This window comes from Pezoporus wallicus, unplaced genomic scaffold, assembly GCF_028554395.1.
Source record: "Pezoporus wallicus isolate ANWC-B61680 ecotype Strahan unplaced genomic scaffold, APGP_CSIRO_Pwel_v1 scaffold_13428, whole genome shotgun sequence".
Lineage (NCBI taxonomy): Eukaryota > Metazoa > Chordata > Aves > Psittaciformes > Psittacidae > Pezoporus > Pezoporus wallicus.
Genome location: NW_026637482.1, coordinates 2,636,632 through 2,651,866, shown reverse-complemented (window position 1 = coordinate 2,651,866; position 15,235 = coordinate 2,636,632). Strand labels below are relative to the sequence as shown.

The 15,235-nt window shown below is 41.4% G+C and overlaps 1 protein-coding gene across 5 annotated transcripts in view; it reads right to left on the bottom strand.

Annotated features, from left to right (window-relative positions):
• PIAS2 (protein inhibitor of activated STAT 2) overlaps positions 1 to 15,235 on the bottom strand; it is a 32,735-nt gene that overhangs the window by 13,050 nt on the left and 4,450 nt on the right. For 4 of the 5 annotated variants that reach the window (XM_057405709.1, XM_057405706.1, XM_057405708.1 and 1 more), the window contains exons 2-5: positions 7,492 to 7,957; positions 4,705 to 4,789; positions 4,036 to 4,086; positions 3,825 to 3,915 (exon numbers count right to left, since the gene is read on the bottom strand). In XM_057405709.1, the coding sequence (XP_057261692.1) occupies positions 3,825 to 3,915; positions 4,036 to 4,086; positions 4,705 to 4,789; positions 7,492 to 7,957 (693 nt within the window). The remainder of the gene's footprint in view (positions 1 to 3,824; positions 3,916 to 4,035; positions 4,087 to 4,704; positions 4,790 to 7,491; positions 7,958 to 15,235) is intronic. The other variant, XM_057405707.1, reaches the window with a different exon arrangement.

The following is a 15,235-nucleotide window of genomic DNA, read 5'->3' as shown; positions in this document are numbered from 1 at the left end:
AATATAGCAAGTAATGAGGAGTTAATTTAGTGTTTCACACCCAGTAAATACCTCAATTATTTAAGAAACAAAGTCTTGTTCCAAGAGCTCCAAATCTCCTCAATGTGTGCTTTCAGGAGCACTCCTCAATGTGCGCCAGCTACACCTAGCCTCAGTAGTGATAGGTTGTACTCTACCAAAGGCCCTGAAGAAGAGCTCTACACAGAATATCAGCTCTAAGAGCTAATAGGCTTAGCTGTTGTCTGCAGGAACCAAAAAAACTAGATTTTATTTGCTCAGCTTTGATGATGATTTTCAGAACCTGGATGACTTCTCTGTAGTTTTATTTCCTTTATGATGTTTGCAAATTAAATCACAGAATAGAATCATAGAATACCAGGTTGCAAGGGACCCTCAAGGGTCAGGAGCCAGTCGGTTCCCTTTGCTTCTAGGCAAGCACACACTCTCCAGCATATCACAGACAGGAAGTACCCATGCTCTGTGATGAAGCACACAGCTCATTCATCTCATCCTACATCTGTCACTGTGAAACAAGCCAGTCTGCAGCAGGAAATCTGGGAATCTGTTCTGAGCTCACACAGCCAGCCTGCAGTCCACTCCTCAACAACCCATCCCGCACCAGAAGAATGCCACCAAAAGATTGCAGCCCTTTGTCTCTGACAGAACTGACTGCCAGATCTCATTTAGTTCAAGAGAAATTTTTCCATACAAGAAACTCTCCCAGTAGGGATGTGCCAGAAAACACACACACATACATTTCTTTTACCCAGAGAAACACACAGCCTGGTGCTTGGAAAAAAATTAGTTACTCTGAGAGATGCTCAGTCTGAAAATAAACAGAAATAAGTAGCCTCTGCACTCCCTCAACCAAGTGTACCAAAGAACGATCACTGCTTTTAATCCAAGGAGGATGACAGTGGTCATAATTTCCTAGGTTTCCAAACCTGCTCTATTACTAATCCACATGTCTCACCTGACAACCAAGCCCTGACTGTGCCTCCCCACTGCCCTTTACAAATGTTAGGCAGGACTCTTCCTTGCAGTGACAGCACAGGGACATGGAGCTTCTACAAGCAGGTCTGCGAGGCCAGAGCAATAGACAGCAATTGCTGAAGGTCCCTCCCTGAAATGGTTCTCACCCAAGAAAAGTGACCAGGAGTTACGAGGAACCTCGCTGTGTATGCCTTATTGCAGAACAGAGGGAGCAGATGTATGGGGACTTAAAAGAATGACTGATTTGCCATTTCTTTAATCAAACAGAACAGCTGCAGTCATTTATAGACTATATATCCCAAATGTTTTGCTATAGAAGGCCTTTCTTTACTATGGTGACTTTATAATGAGTTCAAGTGGATAAACACACTATCCCTGCAATACTTAGGAGATTATTTCCACACATACTGTACCAGCCACAAACCTGCTGGTCTCCAACCTCAAATGAGGCCATCTTGTTTTCAAGAGAGGAAAGATGCAAGTTCTCTTATATTTCTTTTTTTTAGAGACAGATTCTGCTGCACATATGCTTCATTTCAGTCAAGCTTTTGATGTGCTCTTCCATAGAGCAACAACCCTGTGATAAGATTCAATCCTGTACTCCTAAAACACTTTAAACGTTCCCTTTCTAGTCTTCCAAGACTTAAGTAAAGAGCACTTTACCTGCCTATCACAACCAGCACTGTTTAATCAGACTGCCAGTTGTAGTGGCTAGCAAGTGGCAACATTATCTGGGTCTTCAAGTCTCCCATGCTTCTTGTAAGAACCATCAGTCAAAGCAGGTGGAATCTGCTGTAACCAGGAAAACTGATCAATAGGAAGCAGAACTGCTCTCCTACTTGGCCTTTCCAGCCTGCCCTGACATATTTGATTCTGTCCTTTGAAAGAGATGTACAGTGGTCTGTGGCAGTCACCCGAGAAGAAAAGCAATTTACCTTTTTGAACTTGCACATTTTGTCCTGCCTACAAAAGAAGTCAGAAGAACCACCTGCTGTAGTGCATTATGTGTAAAATCCTTGTTACTTGCCAAGACACCAGCAGGTAAGGTTCTGCATTTACTCCTTTTAAATCAGAACCAACACTGAAAAAGGAGGAAGCAGACAGTTGTAGGAATACAGGAAAACACCGTGTTAACATGGGTTGGCATGACCTGAAGCAGTGCTGGCAGCATTTCACTGAAGTTTCTGGTACATATTGCAGCCAACAAGATGACAAAGAATAATATGCAGACACCTGCAGTGGCATGAAATGCTATATCAGGGAACAGTACTTACTCATGTAAGTACAGACCAGTTACTGTTAAAACAGAGCAGTTCTTACTTCAGAATTGTGTAAGTTGGCAATTGAGGCTGGCAGCACTGATTAATTACCTAACACCAACACTACCGAGCTGGACAATAGTGGTCTTTGAAGCAAAGAAGTTACCTTACATTTTCTGCAACAAAAAGGAAACACGAGAGGGATGCAGACATCGACCAAATCTACAAAAAAAAATGCCTGCAGGAGCACTAAGACTGAGACTACATTTGCCATTCAGCTCACAGTGAAGGAGAGAAAACAAAGTTACTAAGACAATTGTCATTTATTCACTTTCTCACCTGAAGTTTCTCTCTGACAGATTAAGGAATCATCTTACGATGTGCAAGAAGAACTTACAGGATTTATATCAAAAGCAAAGCAACAATCCACGATTACAAACTATTTTTGCCATGACTGACATGTTATGCATAGAGGATGTAAACTTTCTTAGCAAGACTGAGAATCAGCAGACATTGATGTCCACAAGATAACATTAGACCAAATTCTTCTTGGTGGGTAGCTTATAGGAAGAGAATCTAAAGAAGGAAGGAGAAAATCCTCAATTTTATCACAGAGAACGTAACTGGCACTTGCAGGAAATACCCAAAAACACTGAAAAGAAATCCTTTTACACGCTGAAGACAGATGGAAGAATAGCGATGCAATTGCTGAAGTAGGGGGAAGAGAAGCTAGAGAGTCTCATTTAAGCTGAGTATAGGCAAAAAAGCAGGTTGCATATGTCATGATATAGGACAACACATCTGACACCAATAAGGTGATAAACATTTGGAAAAAGTTTGTCACACCTCCTTTCTTTATACAGCATTTTTCAAAACCCAGTGCTGAAAATAAGCCTCTGTACTACTACTTTTTCCATTTTCTATAGCTTCCAGAATGAGTCATGTAAGTTTCTCTGTTCTTTTGAGAGATACCCATTTCAGAGATCCTCCAAGAAAGCTGAGAGTGTTTTTCCCTTTTTCTAGAATATTCAAGCCTTGAGGTGACCCTGCTCACATACTTTTACAACATCAGATGCCACTGAAGTGTAGCACTATCAACACGGCTCTGTTCCAGTACCATCAAACACTAGGAACCATCAGATGTGTCTGTTCTTCATCCCCACAATGAATTCTACTCTAACCAGACAGATGCTGAGCAGCATAGAAACATGTACTCAAGAGGGTGATAACCATTCCCTCGTAACAAGGAGGAACTCAAGCTAATCATCAAGGTCTCCTACCAGTCAAGTCAAGACTTCTGATGAGGACTCCCCATGCAGACACTGGTTTCTTTTTGACATATTTTGTTGTGTTAACTGCAACAGATGACGTTTGCTGTAGGTGGCTAAAACACAATTAATCCGTGTAGTGGCTGTAGCAAGATTAATAACAGTAATGTCTATCTCACACAGCATATGCCTAACATTAGTAACTTGAGAAATTTGTGTGATAACAATAAACAGCTTATTGTTTTAGCAAAATACATACACCACAGGTCATAAAGCAACCACAAATACGTACAAACAAGCTTACCAGCAATGGAAACAGCTTCCCATTTACTTTAATACACAAACTACTAGGGTAATTATCTTCTTGAGGGCAGCTTGTCTCTGCTAGACAAAACCTACATCCCAAAAAAGAAAACATCATTTTCAAGTGTCACCACATTGATATACCCACACAAACATCTAGACTTCTGTTACATTAGCTAATTATAATTAAGGGAGCACTATGAAAAAAATACCTTAGCTGAACTTGGACTGTGTAATCTCTCCTGCCCGCTGGCATGAAGTCCCTGTGACAAAGAGAAGTACCTATTTAGACAGCAAAACTTACATTCCAGTTGTACGCAAAAAGAACTGGCACACCTGCCCCAACATCATTAAACTTTGCTTTTATTCTTTTATTAAGCTGTGAACAGACCTTATAAGCAATCTGTTACAGATGTGTTATAAGCACCTCTGTTTAGCTACTGCAATTTCAGCAGAACTTCAGGATCAGCACCCTCTGTCAAGAGTTTATAGTGACAATGAAATATGATGTTGCCAGAGAACAAAATACTCTTTGAATTCTCTTGGCTTACACCATAGGTCTTGCAACAACATGAAACCCAGGATAAAAGACAAAAGCAGTGTTCCATTCCTGCAGCCAGGAAACATGCAGGGAAGAAAAGCTTAGCACCCCTCTAAACAGTCACAATATTATTTGGAACCAAGTAATTGCTATCGCTTTAGTGGCATAGGATTTCTCCCTGATGCACATAAACTCTGTGCACAGTAATTCCTGATGAAAACAGAACATACAATCCTCTCCAAAGTTATACTGACTTTATTACTTTATCTCTGAGCTTATGTGATGCATTAATGGACCAAAAATCCACACTTTCTCCTTACCATGACATACTCTTACTTACCTGGAAAGACAGATCTCTCTGACCTGCTGAGGTGTTAAAGCAAAGATGAAAAACTTCTCTTGGAACCTCTGAATACTGCTGTGTACTAGAAAACACAAAAAAGAGAGATTTAAGCATGGTGATTAAAGTCATTAATTAAAACAGGATCTGCAATTGAGTTTTTTTTCTGGAACAAGGCATAAGTCATTTAATACAATCAAATTGTGGTTAAACTGCATGTAACTGTCAAGACGAAAGCAACGGAACAAATAATTCATTCAACCATATTCAGGTGGCTTAATATCACATTACACTTCAGTACTAAAGCAGTTTGGCAACCCACATTATAATCCCTTTTCCCAAAGGAGAAAGGTTCAAACAAACATGTAACAAATGTAATACTGAATACCTGACAAAACATAGAAGATGTTTGTTTTTATGTACTACAAGAATGTGCACCAGAACTTATAAATGAGCAGCTGGAAAATTACTCAATTCAGAAACAGCTAAAGCCTTTGGGGAGGAAGGGGAAGAGCACAACCCCTATTGCCAGAGAAGCCAGCTAGACTTCATGTCTGGGACTTACCCCTCAGAAACATTTGGCAATAAAAAAAATTAACTAAATACAACTTTTATATCAGAATCCTACTTGTCTGTCATTGATGGGAAGCAGAAATACTTTATTATTAAGAGTCCACAGGATGCAGATGTTACTTTTCTACTCTGTTCCGACTTGAGAAGTTAGAGATCTTGACCTGAAATAAAGGCAGATTGGACTTGTCCAACAGTTTAAAGTAACCAGCAAGGAGGATGAACACAGGCATAGCACAACTAAGCCAGGAACATTTGGAAGAGCCAGACTGCCCTGTACACTGTGACATTTTGAAAACAAGGTCTCTACGCCCAGAACACACACACAAAAGGAACACAAACATGAAACAGGACCCAGGTGCAGCAAATACACACCAAGTTCCTCAAACAATTCAAAACAGCAACATTGTGCACAGACACACACACACACACCACAGACAGCATTTTCTATTTTAAAATATTACTTGAGCACACGCAAGAAAGATCATGGAAATATTCTGGTACTGAATTGAGTGTGGGTTAAAAGTAAACCCCACACCTACACCTGGTCTTGTGTTCTGATGTTAACATAAAAGAATAGCTACACTCATCCCTTTTAAAGAGTCGCAGTGAAGCAGACCACACTCCTAGCTCTCTGATCTACCTATTTGGTTTCTGAAACTTTCATTCGCAGACACATTATAACATGGCGATACTCCCAAGGAAGTCTTCTCTCAGAAAAGGAAATTACTCTTTTCAGATGATTTCCAAAGTTAGGAAAACAGCTGTTAGAGAGATTTCTAACCACCTCTACAAATCACTGACCAGGAAACAAAAGATAACTGCACAGCACACAGCAGAAATATAATGTGCGGCATATGCTGCATTATATAGAATGGAGTGACTACGTGGCCGGCAACCAGTCCAGTTAATTATAAGCCAGCAGCTGTCCCACAGCACAGAATAATTCAGGAGGCTAATTCAGATACTCTGCTACTGCGCAAGTAGGAGTTAGCCAGGGCACTGTGACACTGACACATTATCTCTGTAAAGGTTGAAGCAGCATGAGCTGTCCAACACCAAAGCAGTGATTGTACTGATACACAGGTACAATACAAACTCTTAACAGGGTGTCAGAACTCACAAGGAGAATTGACAGCAGGCATTGTACATAATGTTAGTAATGTTTGCTGCTTAGGTACTGGGGGTGACCAGTGATCAGAGTATACCTCACTGAGGTACAAATCACAGCTAAAAGACTATCAGATAAGAAACTAAAATGTTTAAAAGAATGAAGACAGCTTACAAAATGCTGAAGTGTTTCTAAACTACATTACTAAATAGGTAGGCAACCATGGAATGTAAGAAAGGTTGAATTTCAAGACAAAACATAATTCTAAAGAATTATGCTTGAGTGAAGTATTTAAGAAAGCTAAACTGAGACTCCTGTTTATTCAGAAGACAAAGGTCCACTCTGCCTTTTAGCACACAGTACAGCAACAACCTGTAGGCTGAGGAACTTCCAGCCTGTGCTGAGCAAGGTACTAAACTTTGCTGCGCTATTTCAGTGCCACACACCAGAACCTGCAGAACTGTCACAGTGATCTGCATGTAATGTGCATGCAGTATGTGCAGATACTACATTAACAAACCACTGAACTTGTTCTCATTATGTTATTGCAATTCGTTAATTACTAGCAATTACTGAAATCCTTTTCATTTGGCCCCGACAGTTATTCCTTGCTTGTACCAGGCAGAAACTTAATGTCCAGATCTTTCAGCCAACAGTGGAGGTTCAGGCTAGACACTACAAAGCATCTTTACTGAGAGGGTGGTCAAACACTGGAACAGGCTTCCTAGAGAGACAGTCAATGCTGCAAGCATGTCAGTGTTTAAGAGGCATTTGAACAGTGCTCTTAAGTTTTACTCTTTAACTTTTGCTCAGCCAGTTAGACGACCACTGTAGGTACCTTCTAACTAAACTATCCTCCTCTATTACTTAATATTCAAAAAGACAAAGATCTTTAATCATCTAGTATTTAAAAAAGAGCACACTATTTTCTGAAGCATGGCTTGGCACTTTCAGGAACAAGTGTTGAGGAGAAAGCAAGGCTAAAGAGGAGAAGGGAGTTTCCCCTTATCCGTGGCTGCAAAAGCCATTTAAGCCTGGAGTTAGTGCTGTCACAAGCAAGACCTATTCCATTAATTAAGCAACACACAGAGCCAACAAACACTTACCCAGACTTGTAGGTTTTATGAGCACATCGAGCACATCGTAAAAAGGTAGGCTTTTCAGCTGGACGTCGGGATGAACAGGTGGAATCGGAGAGGATGGCCGCTGCATGTGGGATTTAGTGTTTCGGAGGAGCACAGGACTGACAGGTGAGGAAGGAGACTGAGATGCAACTGAAGTAGAAGGGAGCGGGTGAATGGCGGCAGCACCCAGCTCAGGCTCGACAGAGGTACTGCTATCCAGACTGAAAACAGCAGGTCTTATAGCCGATGAATCCGGAAGACCTTCAATTGTCCTTGGGTACCTACGTCTGTAGAGTTCTTTGATTTTTATCTGAACTGCTGGGCTGCAGCCGCTCTTCAGTAAGTGCAGTGCTCTCATCAGGAGGTCATGTTTCCGCCCACTTTTATTACGTCCAGCAAACCCCAACAATACTTGTAGTTCAGAAACACGAAAACTTGATACCATATTCTATAAAAAGAGAAATAAGCAGAAGTGAACAAACGGTACCCTGAGCAGAACACTTTGAGGACCACAGTGAAGCACCTGAGCTTCCATCATTCTAGTTTCACACTTGTTATCTCAGGTACTATCCTATACCATCTCCCAGAACAAAAATACAGTTAGTTTAAAACACAGAAATAAAGTTTCCAGGCTGAAAGTTGAGTTTGGTTTTATTAAATTACATTTTGTTGTATTTCAAAGACTTCTAATTGTCTCCACTCTCAAGCAAGAGCAACAAAACCTTAATGCAACCCAGGCAGTGCTACTTTAAATTCACAGGCAAGAAATATAAGCTCTAACACAATATTTCACTCCATTAAATAAAGAAAAACCAAAATTATCAGCATTATCACCACTTTCCCACATTTTAAGAAACAAGGAAGTATTTAAGTACTGCCTAGTTAATTTTTTATTTTGGGCAATGTGTTGAACACATGCTCGAACAGAGACAGGCACATCAGTTCTCATTCCTGAAAGGATGCCAAAAACAAGGTGGACAGTTTTTAAGAGGTACATATCACATTAAAAAACTGTTTAACCAACATAATTAATTTTTCCAGAAAGTCACAGTAAGCTTCTTGTCCTTTTCATACCACATTCTGGTATTGCGGAACACAAAGATCTCTTCAAAATAAAACAATACTATTTACTTTATCAGAGTTTGTTGTGGAAGACTGAGGATTGATCTATAAAGTTGATAAACAGAAATATTCTCATTTAAAAACAAAATAAATTAAAAAGCAAACTCAGAGAAGGTGATTTTCTACCCCCATTACTACAAACAAGTAATTTGGTACAGGCACATGATCTCACATTTTTGTGAGACGGCTCTCTTCAGAGGTGTAACATTATCCAGAATTCTTCTAATCCATCCACCTTCTTATTTCTGTGTGACATTTCCACTATAACTAGGAGATGACGTTTTAAAGATTAAGGAACATCCAACCTTAATCTATACTGCTGTACTGTACCAGCTCCACATTCAAGGACTGGCATATTAAGACCTTAACAGAGAAGGCAGGCATTAGCAGACATCTGGCATGGTAAAAGATACTTTTACAAACAGCTCAGAAGTGCATTGTTAATTTTTAAACTGTAGTCCAATGCAAAATATTTAAAGCTTTGGGCGCTGATTTCAGAAGGAATACATCTCACAGTGGAATGTTTAGCGTTTACCTTCCCTAACCCTTACTATACTACTGTAATGTTTACAGCCATGTATTCCAACATAAATGGGATGTCAGCTGAAGTTGTAACACAACCATGCAGTCAGATACCAAAGAGTCAGAACTCCCCCTGTGCCCTCAGCTGCTTGCTCCCTTTTTTCTCCTTAATGTTGAGAGAAGTGATCCTGCCCCTCTACTCTGCTCTCCTGAGACCTCACTTGGAGCATTGCGTGCAGTTCTGGTGTCCTCAACATAAAAAGGACATGGAACTGTTGGAACAAGTCCAGAGGAGGCCATGAGGATGATCAGGGGACTGGAGCACCTCCTGTATGAAGACAGGCTGAGGAAGTTGGGGCTGTTCAGCGTGGAGAAGGCTGCATGGAGACCTCACAGCAGCCTACCAGTATCTGAAGGGGGCCTACAAGGATGCTGAGGAGGGACTCTTCCCTAGGGACTGTAGTGATAGGACAAGGGGCAAAGGGTTAACACTTAAACAGGGGAAGTTCAGATTGGATAAGGACGAAGATCTTTACTGCAAGGGTCGTGAGGCACTGGAATGGGTTGCCCAAGGAAGTTGTGAATGCTCCATCTCTGGCAGTGTTCAAGGCCAGGTTGGACGAGGCCTTGGGTGATATGATTTAGTGTGAGGTGTCCCTGCCCACAGCAGGGGGGTTGGAACTTGATCTTAAGGTCCTTTGCAACCCTAACTATTCTATGATTCTAACTGATTTTACAGAAAGACAGATCAGAGAACTGAGCCAGATGAAAAATGAACTTCAAATCATATAATCACTGATGTTGGAAAAGATCTATAAGATCATCAAGTCCAACCGTTGCCCAGCACTACCAAGGACTCCACTAAGCCATACCATTAACGGCTTCACCTACACAGTTTTAAATACCACCAAGGATGATACACTCCTCTGCTGTCCTGCACAGCCTGTTCCAGGGCTTCAAAACCCTGTCAGGAAAGGATTTCTCCTGATACCTTGTCTAAACCTCCCCTGGTGCAGCTCAAGGCCACTACATCTTGTCCTATCACTTGCTACTGACTCCATATCGCTACAACCTCCTTTCTGGTAGCTGTTGATTCGGAAAGACAGCCTCCTTGTCTCAATGCAGAGAGCAATAAGGTCTCCCCCGAGCCTTCTCTTCTCCAGACTAAATCACTCCAGGTCCCTCAGCCACTCCCCATCACACTTGTGCTCCAGGCCTGCACCAGCTCCACTGGCCTTCTCTGGACCCGCTCTAGCACATCAATGTCTCTCTTGTAGCCCAGCACCGAACAGGATTTCAGGTACAGCCTCACCAGTGCCCAGTACAGGGGGGATGACCACTGCCCTGGCCCTGTGGCCACACTATTGCTGCTACAGGCCAGGATGCTGCTGGCATTCTTGGCTGCCTGGACACAAGCTGCTCATGTTCAGCTCTGTCAATCAGCACCCCCAGGTCCTTTTCCATGAGCAGCTTTCCAGCCACTCTTCTCCAAGCCTGGAGCGCTGCATGGGGTTGTTGTGGCTCAGGTGCAAGACCTGACACTTTGCCTTGTTTAACCTCCTACGATCACCCACAGCCCATCTATCCAGCCTGTCCAGAACTTCTTGTGCCATTACCAGACAGCAGGAGCAAGCAGCCTTCTCAAGGGCCACATTACTCATGCAAATCAAGACCACCATCTAAAATACTATGTCAGTACTCTTAAGACACGCACCCTTTCCTTATTGCTGATGGGATGAGGTTTATCCTATTTCAACATTTCTAGACAGCCAGTCTGGGAACAGTGATGCTTCTATCAAGTAGCTATCAGGGAGCTATCCCAGCAGTCTGGTATTCCCCCTTATGTATAAATGCACCACAGATGCAATTATCAGTGAAAGCAGCATCTCATGAGGTGTTGAGTGGTTCACCTCAAGAACAGGCCAACAGCAGATGTCACCTTAATTTCATCTCAGCAGCTTCTCTCAACAGCACAATACAAGAAAAGAGGAGAGGGAAACGGAACTCAATTCAGTTTGCAAGCTGCTGGAGAAGGCTACTTTCCACCTGGCAATCCCCTGCCAATTTTCCTTAGTTTCACAGTCAAACAGGGTGAAGAAAATTAAGTGTTTCAGTATTCATAAAAAAATAGCTTAAAGTACTTTAACAGCTTTATAGTCATGCCACATAAGAAATTGTGTTAAAAGACAATCCTGAAATTCAAGAATTTACTGAGAAGTTCATGTTACCTGCTTTAACAGCATAAGCTTGATAGCAACATCACCCCCTTTATTTCAGAGGCAGGCAGTAAGCATGATTATGGATTCCATAATCAGAATGCATATGAATAAAATAATCCTTTACACTGAGATTAAGGGAAATAGCATGTACTGCAAAATACTGCCTCTTACCCTGCCTGCTACCTTCTGTGCATTCCTGCAAGTTAATCAAGGTGAAATGTGCAGTCAATCATGCCTTGAAACAGCTAACATTTTATGCTGAAACCCCACAAATTAGCATTTCATTAGAAGATGGATTTTATTTTATTAGAAGACACAGGCTGGCTTCAATACCAGAGTCAGCAAGATTTTAAATTAACACCTTCATTAAAAATGAAGAGTATAAATAAGGATATAAGAGTATAGAAGATATAAGTATCTTATATAGGTATACTTATCTTCTATAAAATAAGTATAAAATATGTAAGAGTATAAAAAAAACTCAGTTTTGTCCATTAATGCAAAAATCTTATACATGCTTTTGGAAGAAGTCTTACAAGAGTGAGTTTTACTGAAGTTACTAAACAACAGCTTCTGCAGCATTTTCTCCTGAAGCTGACAGTATATTCCCTTTAAGGCAACCACCACATGCATGAAAACACAGCTAATCTGACCTACGAATCACACATGACCAATTTGGTGGCCTTCTATGAAAGGGTTATGGCATTTGTGCACAAGGGAAGAACAACTAACACCATCTACCTGGACTCCATTTATTTCCTTGTCTCTAAATTGGAGAGAAACTCCAATTTGATGGACAGGCCACTCAGAGGGTAAGGTAGTCAAGGGCTTCATGCTCAAGTGGAGACCAGTGACAAGTGATGTTCCTCATGGGTTGGTGTTGAGACCAGCACTGTTTAACATCTTTGTCAGCGACATGAACAGTGGGATCGAGTGCACCCTCAGCACATTTGCTGTTGACACTGAGCTGTATGGTGCTATTGACTGGTTGGAGGGAAGAGGTGGGATCCAGAGGGACCTGGACAGGCTGGAGAGGTGAGACCATATGAACCTCATGGAGTTCAACAAGGATAAATGCAAGGTCCTGCATATGGGCCAGAGGAATTCCAAGCACAAACACAAGCAGAGGGAGACCACATGGTGCAGCCCTGAGAAAGAGTCTGGGGGTTTGGCTGATGAGCTCCCAATGACTCGGCCACATGCACTTGAGGCCAGAACCCCCCTGTGTGCTGGGCTGCACCCCAGAACATGAGCAGCAGGCCATGGAGATCCTGCAAGGGCTGGAGCAGCTCTGCTCTACAGACAGGCTGAGAGAGCTGGGCTGGGTCAGCCTGGAGAAGAGAAGGCTCCTGAAGGGGAGACCTGAGAGCAGCTCCAGTGCCTGAAGGGGCTACAAGAAACCTGGAGAGGGGCTTTGGACAAGGGCCTGTAGGGACAGGCCAAGGGGAACGGCTTTAACCTGCCAGAGGGGAGACTGAGATGAGATCTTAGGAGGAAGTTCTCCCCTGCGAGGGTGGTGAAGTGATGGCACAGGGTGCCCAGAGAAGCTGTGGCTGCCCTGTCCTTGGCAGTGTTCAAGGCCAGGCTGGACAGGACTTGGAGCAACCTGGTCTAGTGGAAGCTGCCCCTGCCTGTGGCAACAGATTGGAACTGGATGAGTTTAAAGGTCCCTTCCAACTCAAACCATCCTATGATTCTTTACACATTTTAGCTTATTACTCCACTTACAGATACATCAAAGTGGGCATTTGTTACGATCAACATTCTTTCATGGAGACATAGCATATGTTTAAGAGCATTTCTGATCATGGTGAAAGACAGATAATACTTCAAACAAACGCTACCAAGTTACTTTCTTTTGGGAGTTCCAGCAATATTGTAAAAGACTGCAGCCTAGCTATTAGCATGCTTTTCACACCACTGAATTAAGATTAGACACTCAAGTTGTGTCATGTAAAAGCCATCAATTTTCTCTTGAGAAGTTCTTTACAGCTGTGCAGCCCAATAAAAAGCTTTTTTAACACAGCTTTAATACAGAAGACCAGAGCCATTTCATTTTTAATGTTCCTCCATGAACACAAAGAGTAGTTTCACAGAACTTTAAGGAAGGAAATCAAACTAGATAATTCTTCCATATTCCAGAAACATTTTTTCCCCTCAAATTGGTACTTGAAGGTCATAAGAATTTTCACAGGGCTTTTTTTGTTTGTTTGTTTGTTTCTTACTGCTAAAGTATAGCAGGCATGATTCATAAGCAGAAATATTTCTCTAAAGCATTAAGCCATAGGTTTATGTAGAATGGCATTCATTTCTCAGGGGTGATGTTAAGGAGTCCAGGAAACACTGACATGCCACCGAAATCAAGGGCAATCACGTTCCAGAGCACAGTAAAAGAACAAAAGTCTCTCTCAAGAGATACACAATTCTCCACACTCCCCCTGCAAAACTACCTGAAACAGCCACTGTACTTACATATATGAATGACAGGTAACCAAGAGTGTCTGTTAAATTCTTGACATGTCTACAGTAAACAACAACTGTTGCTTCTAGGGCAACAGCAACTGCTCAAGTACTGAACCCTATACTTGAACCAGCAGAAGCAATTCAAGAGTTCTCATCAGTCTCCCCTAAGAGCTCTGCTTCAGCCCCAGCAACTTCCAGACGTTTTCTGCAGAGTATGAAGGCTATATCGAAAGAACATAAAAAGGTCCAACCCCACAAATCCTCAGTCCTGGCTTTGAGACCTTTTGTGGACACTCAGCAGAGAACTGTATTTGTGACATCTTTTGCAACAGATTTACATACATGCTTATTTACAGTGGGCTAGAGATGTCTAATAACAGTAAGAAAGAACAACTTCTGTCTTGAGGTGGTCCTCAGTATTGTAGGGATTTTTCTTTGAACTACCTCTAGCCTGGCTCCTGAATTAGCCATTAATTTTTCAAGCTGTATGTACTTAATGTAACATGGAAATCCTAAATCAAATGTTTATATTCATTTCACATTAGACACTCCAAACAAAGCCTGACCCATTCCACTGCAGACTCATTTTTTTTTAAGTACAATAAGCTACATTAACTCCTTCCTCACCCCATCATTGTGTCTCAGCAAAATCATTAATTTTTAATTATTCTAGATACAACAAACTTTAAGGTACCACTCACTGCAGCCTCACTGGTCTGAAAAAGTGACTGAGCATTCTAGGAGGAACAGGAGAACTATGTATAGATACAAAATAACAATATCTTTTCATAGGTTATTAACCGTATTTTATCACAGGATATCTTATTTAATACATGCAACATTAACTGCAACTATATCACTACATCACCAACAGAAACTAGGTATCTATTCTATCCATTTTTAAGTTTGCCTCAAACCAACAAAAGATATTTGATTTTTACATCAAATGAAATGCATATGCAATACAATGTTATTAACACAGCTAAAACAAAACAATACAACAGAGGGTCTGGCAATGGAATTTGAAAAGGACACAAGAAAACTGATTTATTGTTTACCAATTTAGCACTAAGCACTGCTTCACCTGGTAAACGGGCAAATACTGTCTTTTCAGACTGGAAAAACAAAGCAAGAGGAGCAGAAAGCTACCAAGTCTTGTATGAAAAGATCCAATACACACAAGAAGGAAATTTCAATTTCTGTATTTTAATATGGCATTCAAACCATATAGCTCTTCACATTTGAATCTCATGACTTCAGTACTGGCTGTGCAAGAGCAAAAATTAAAAGTAGGACTTCTTTTCACCATATATAAACCCTGATTTCCAGTAAATTCTGTATAATCTCCCCTTTTGCACAGGAAATATGAGCACACATCCATCTCTTCTCACTGATGTTTT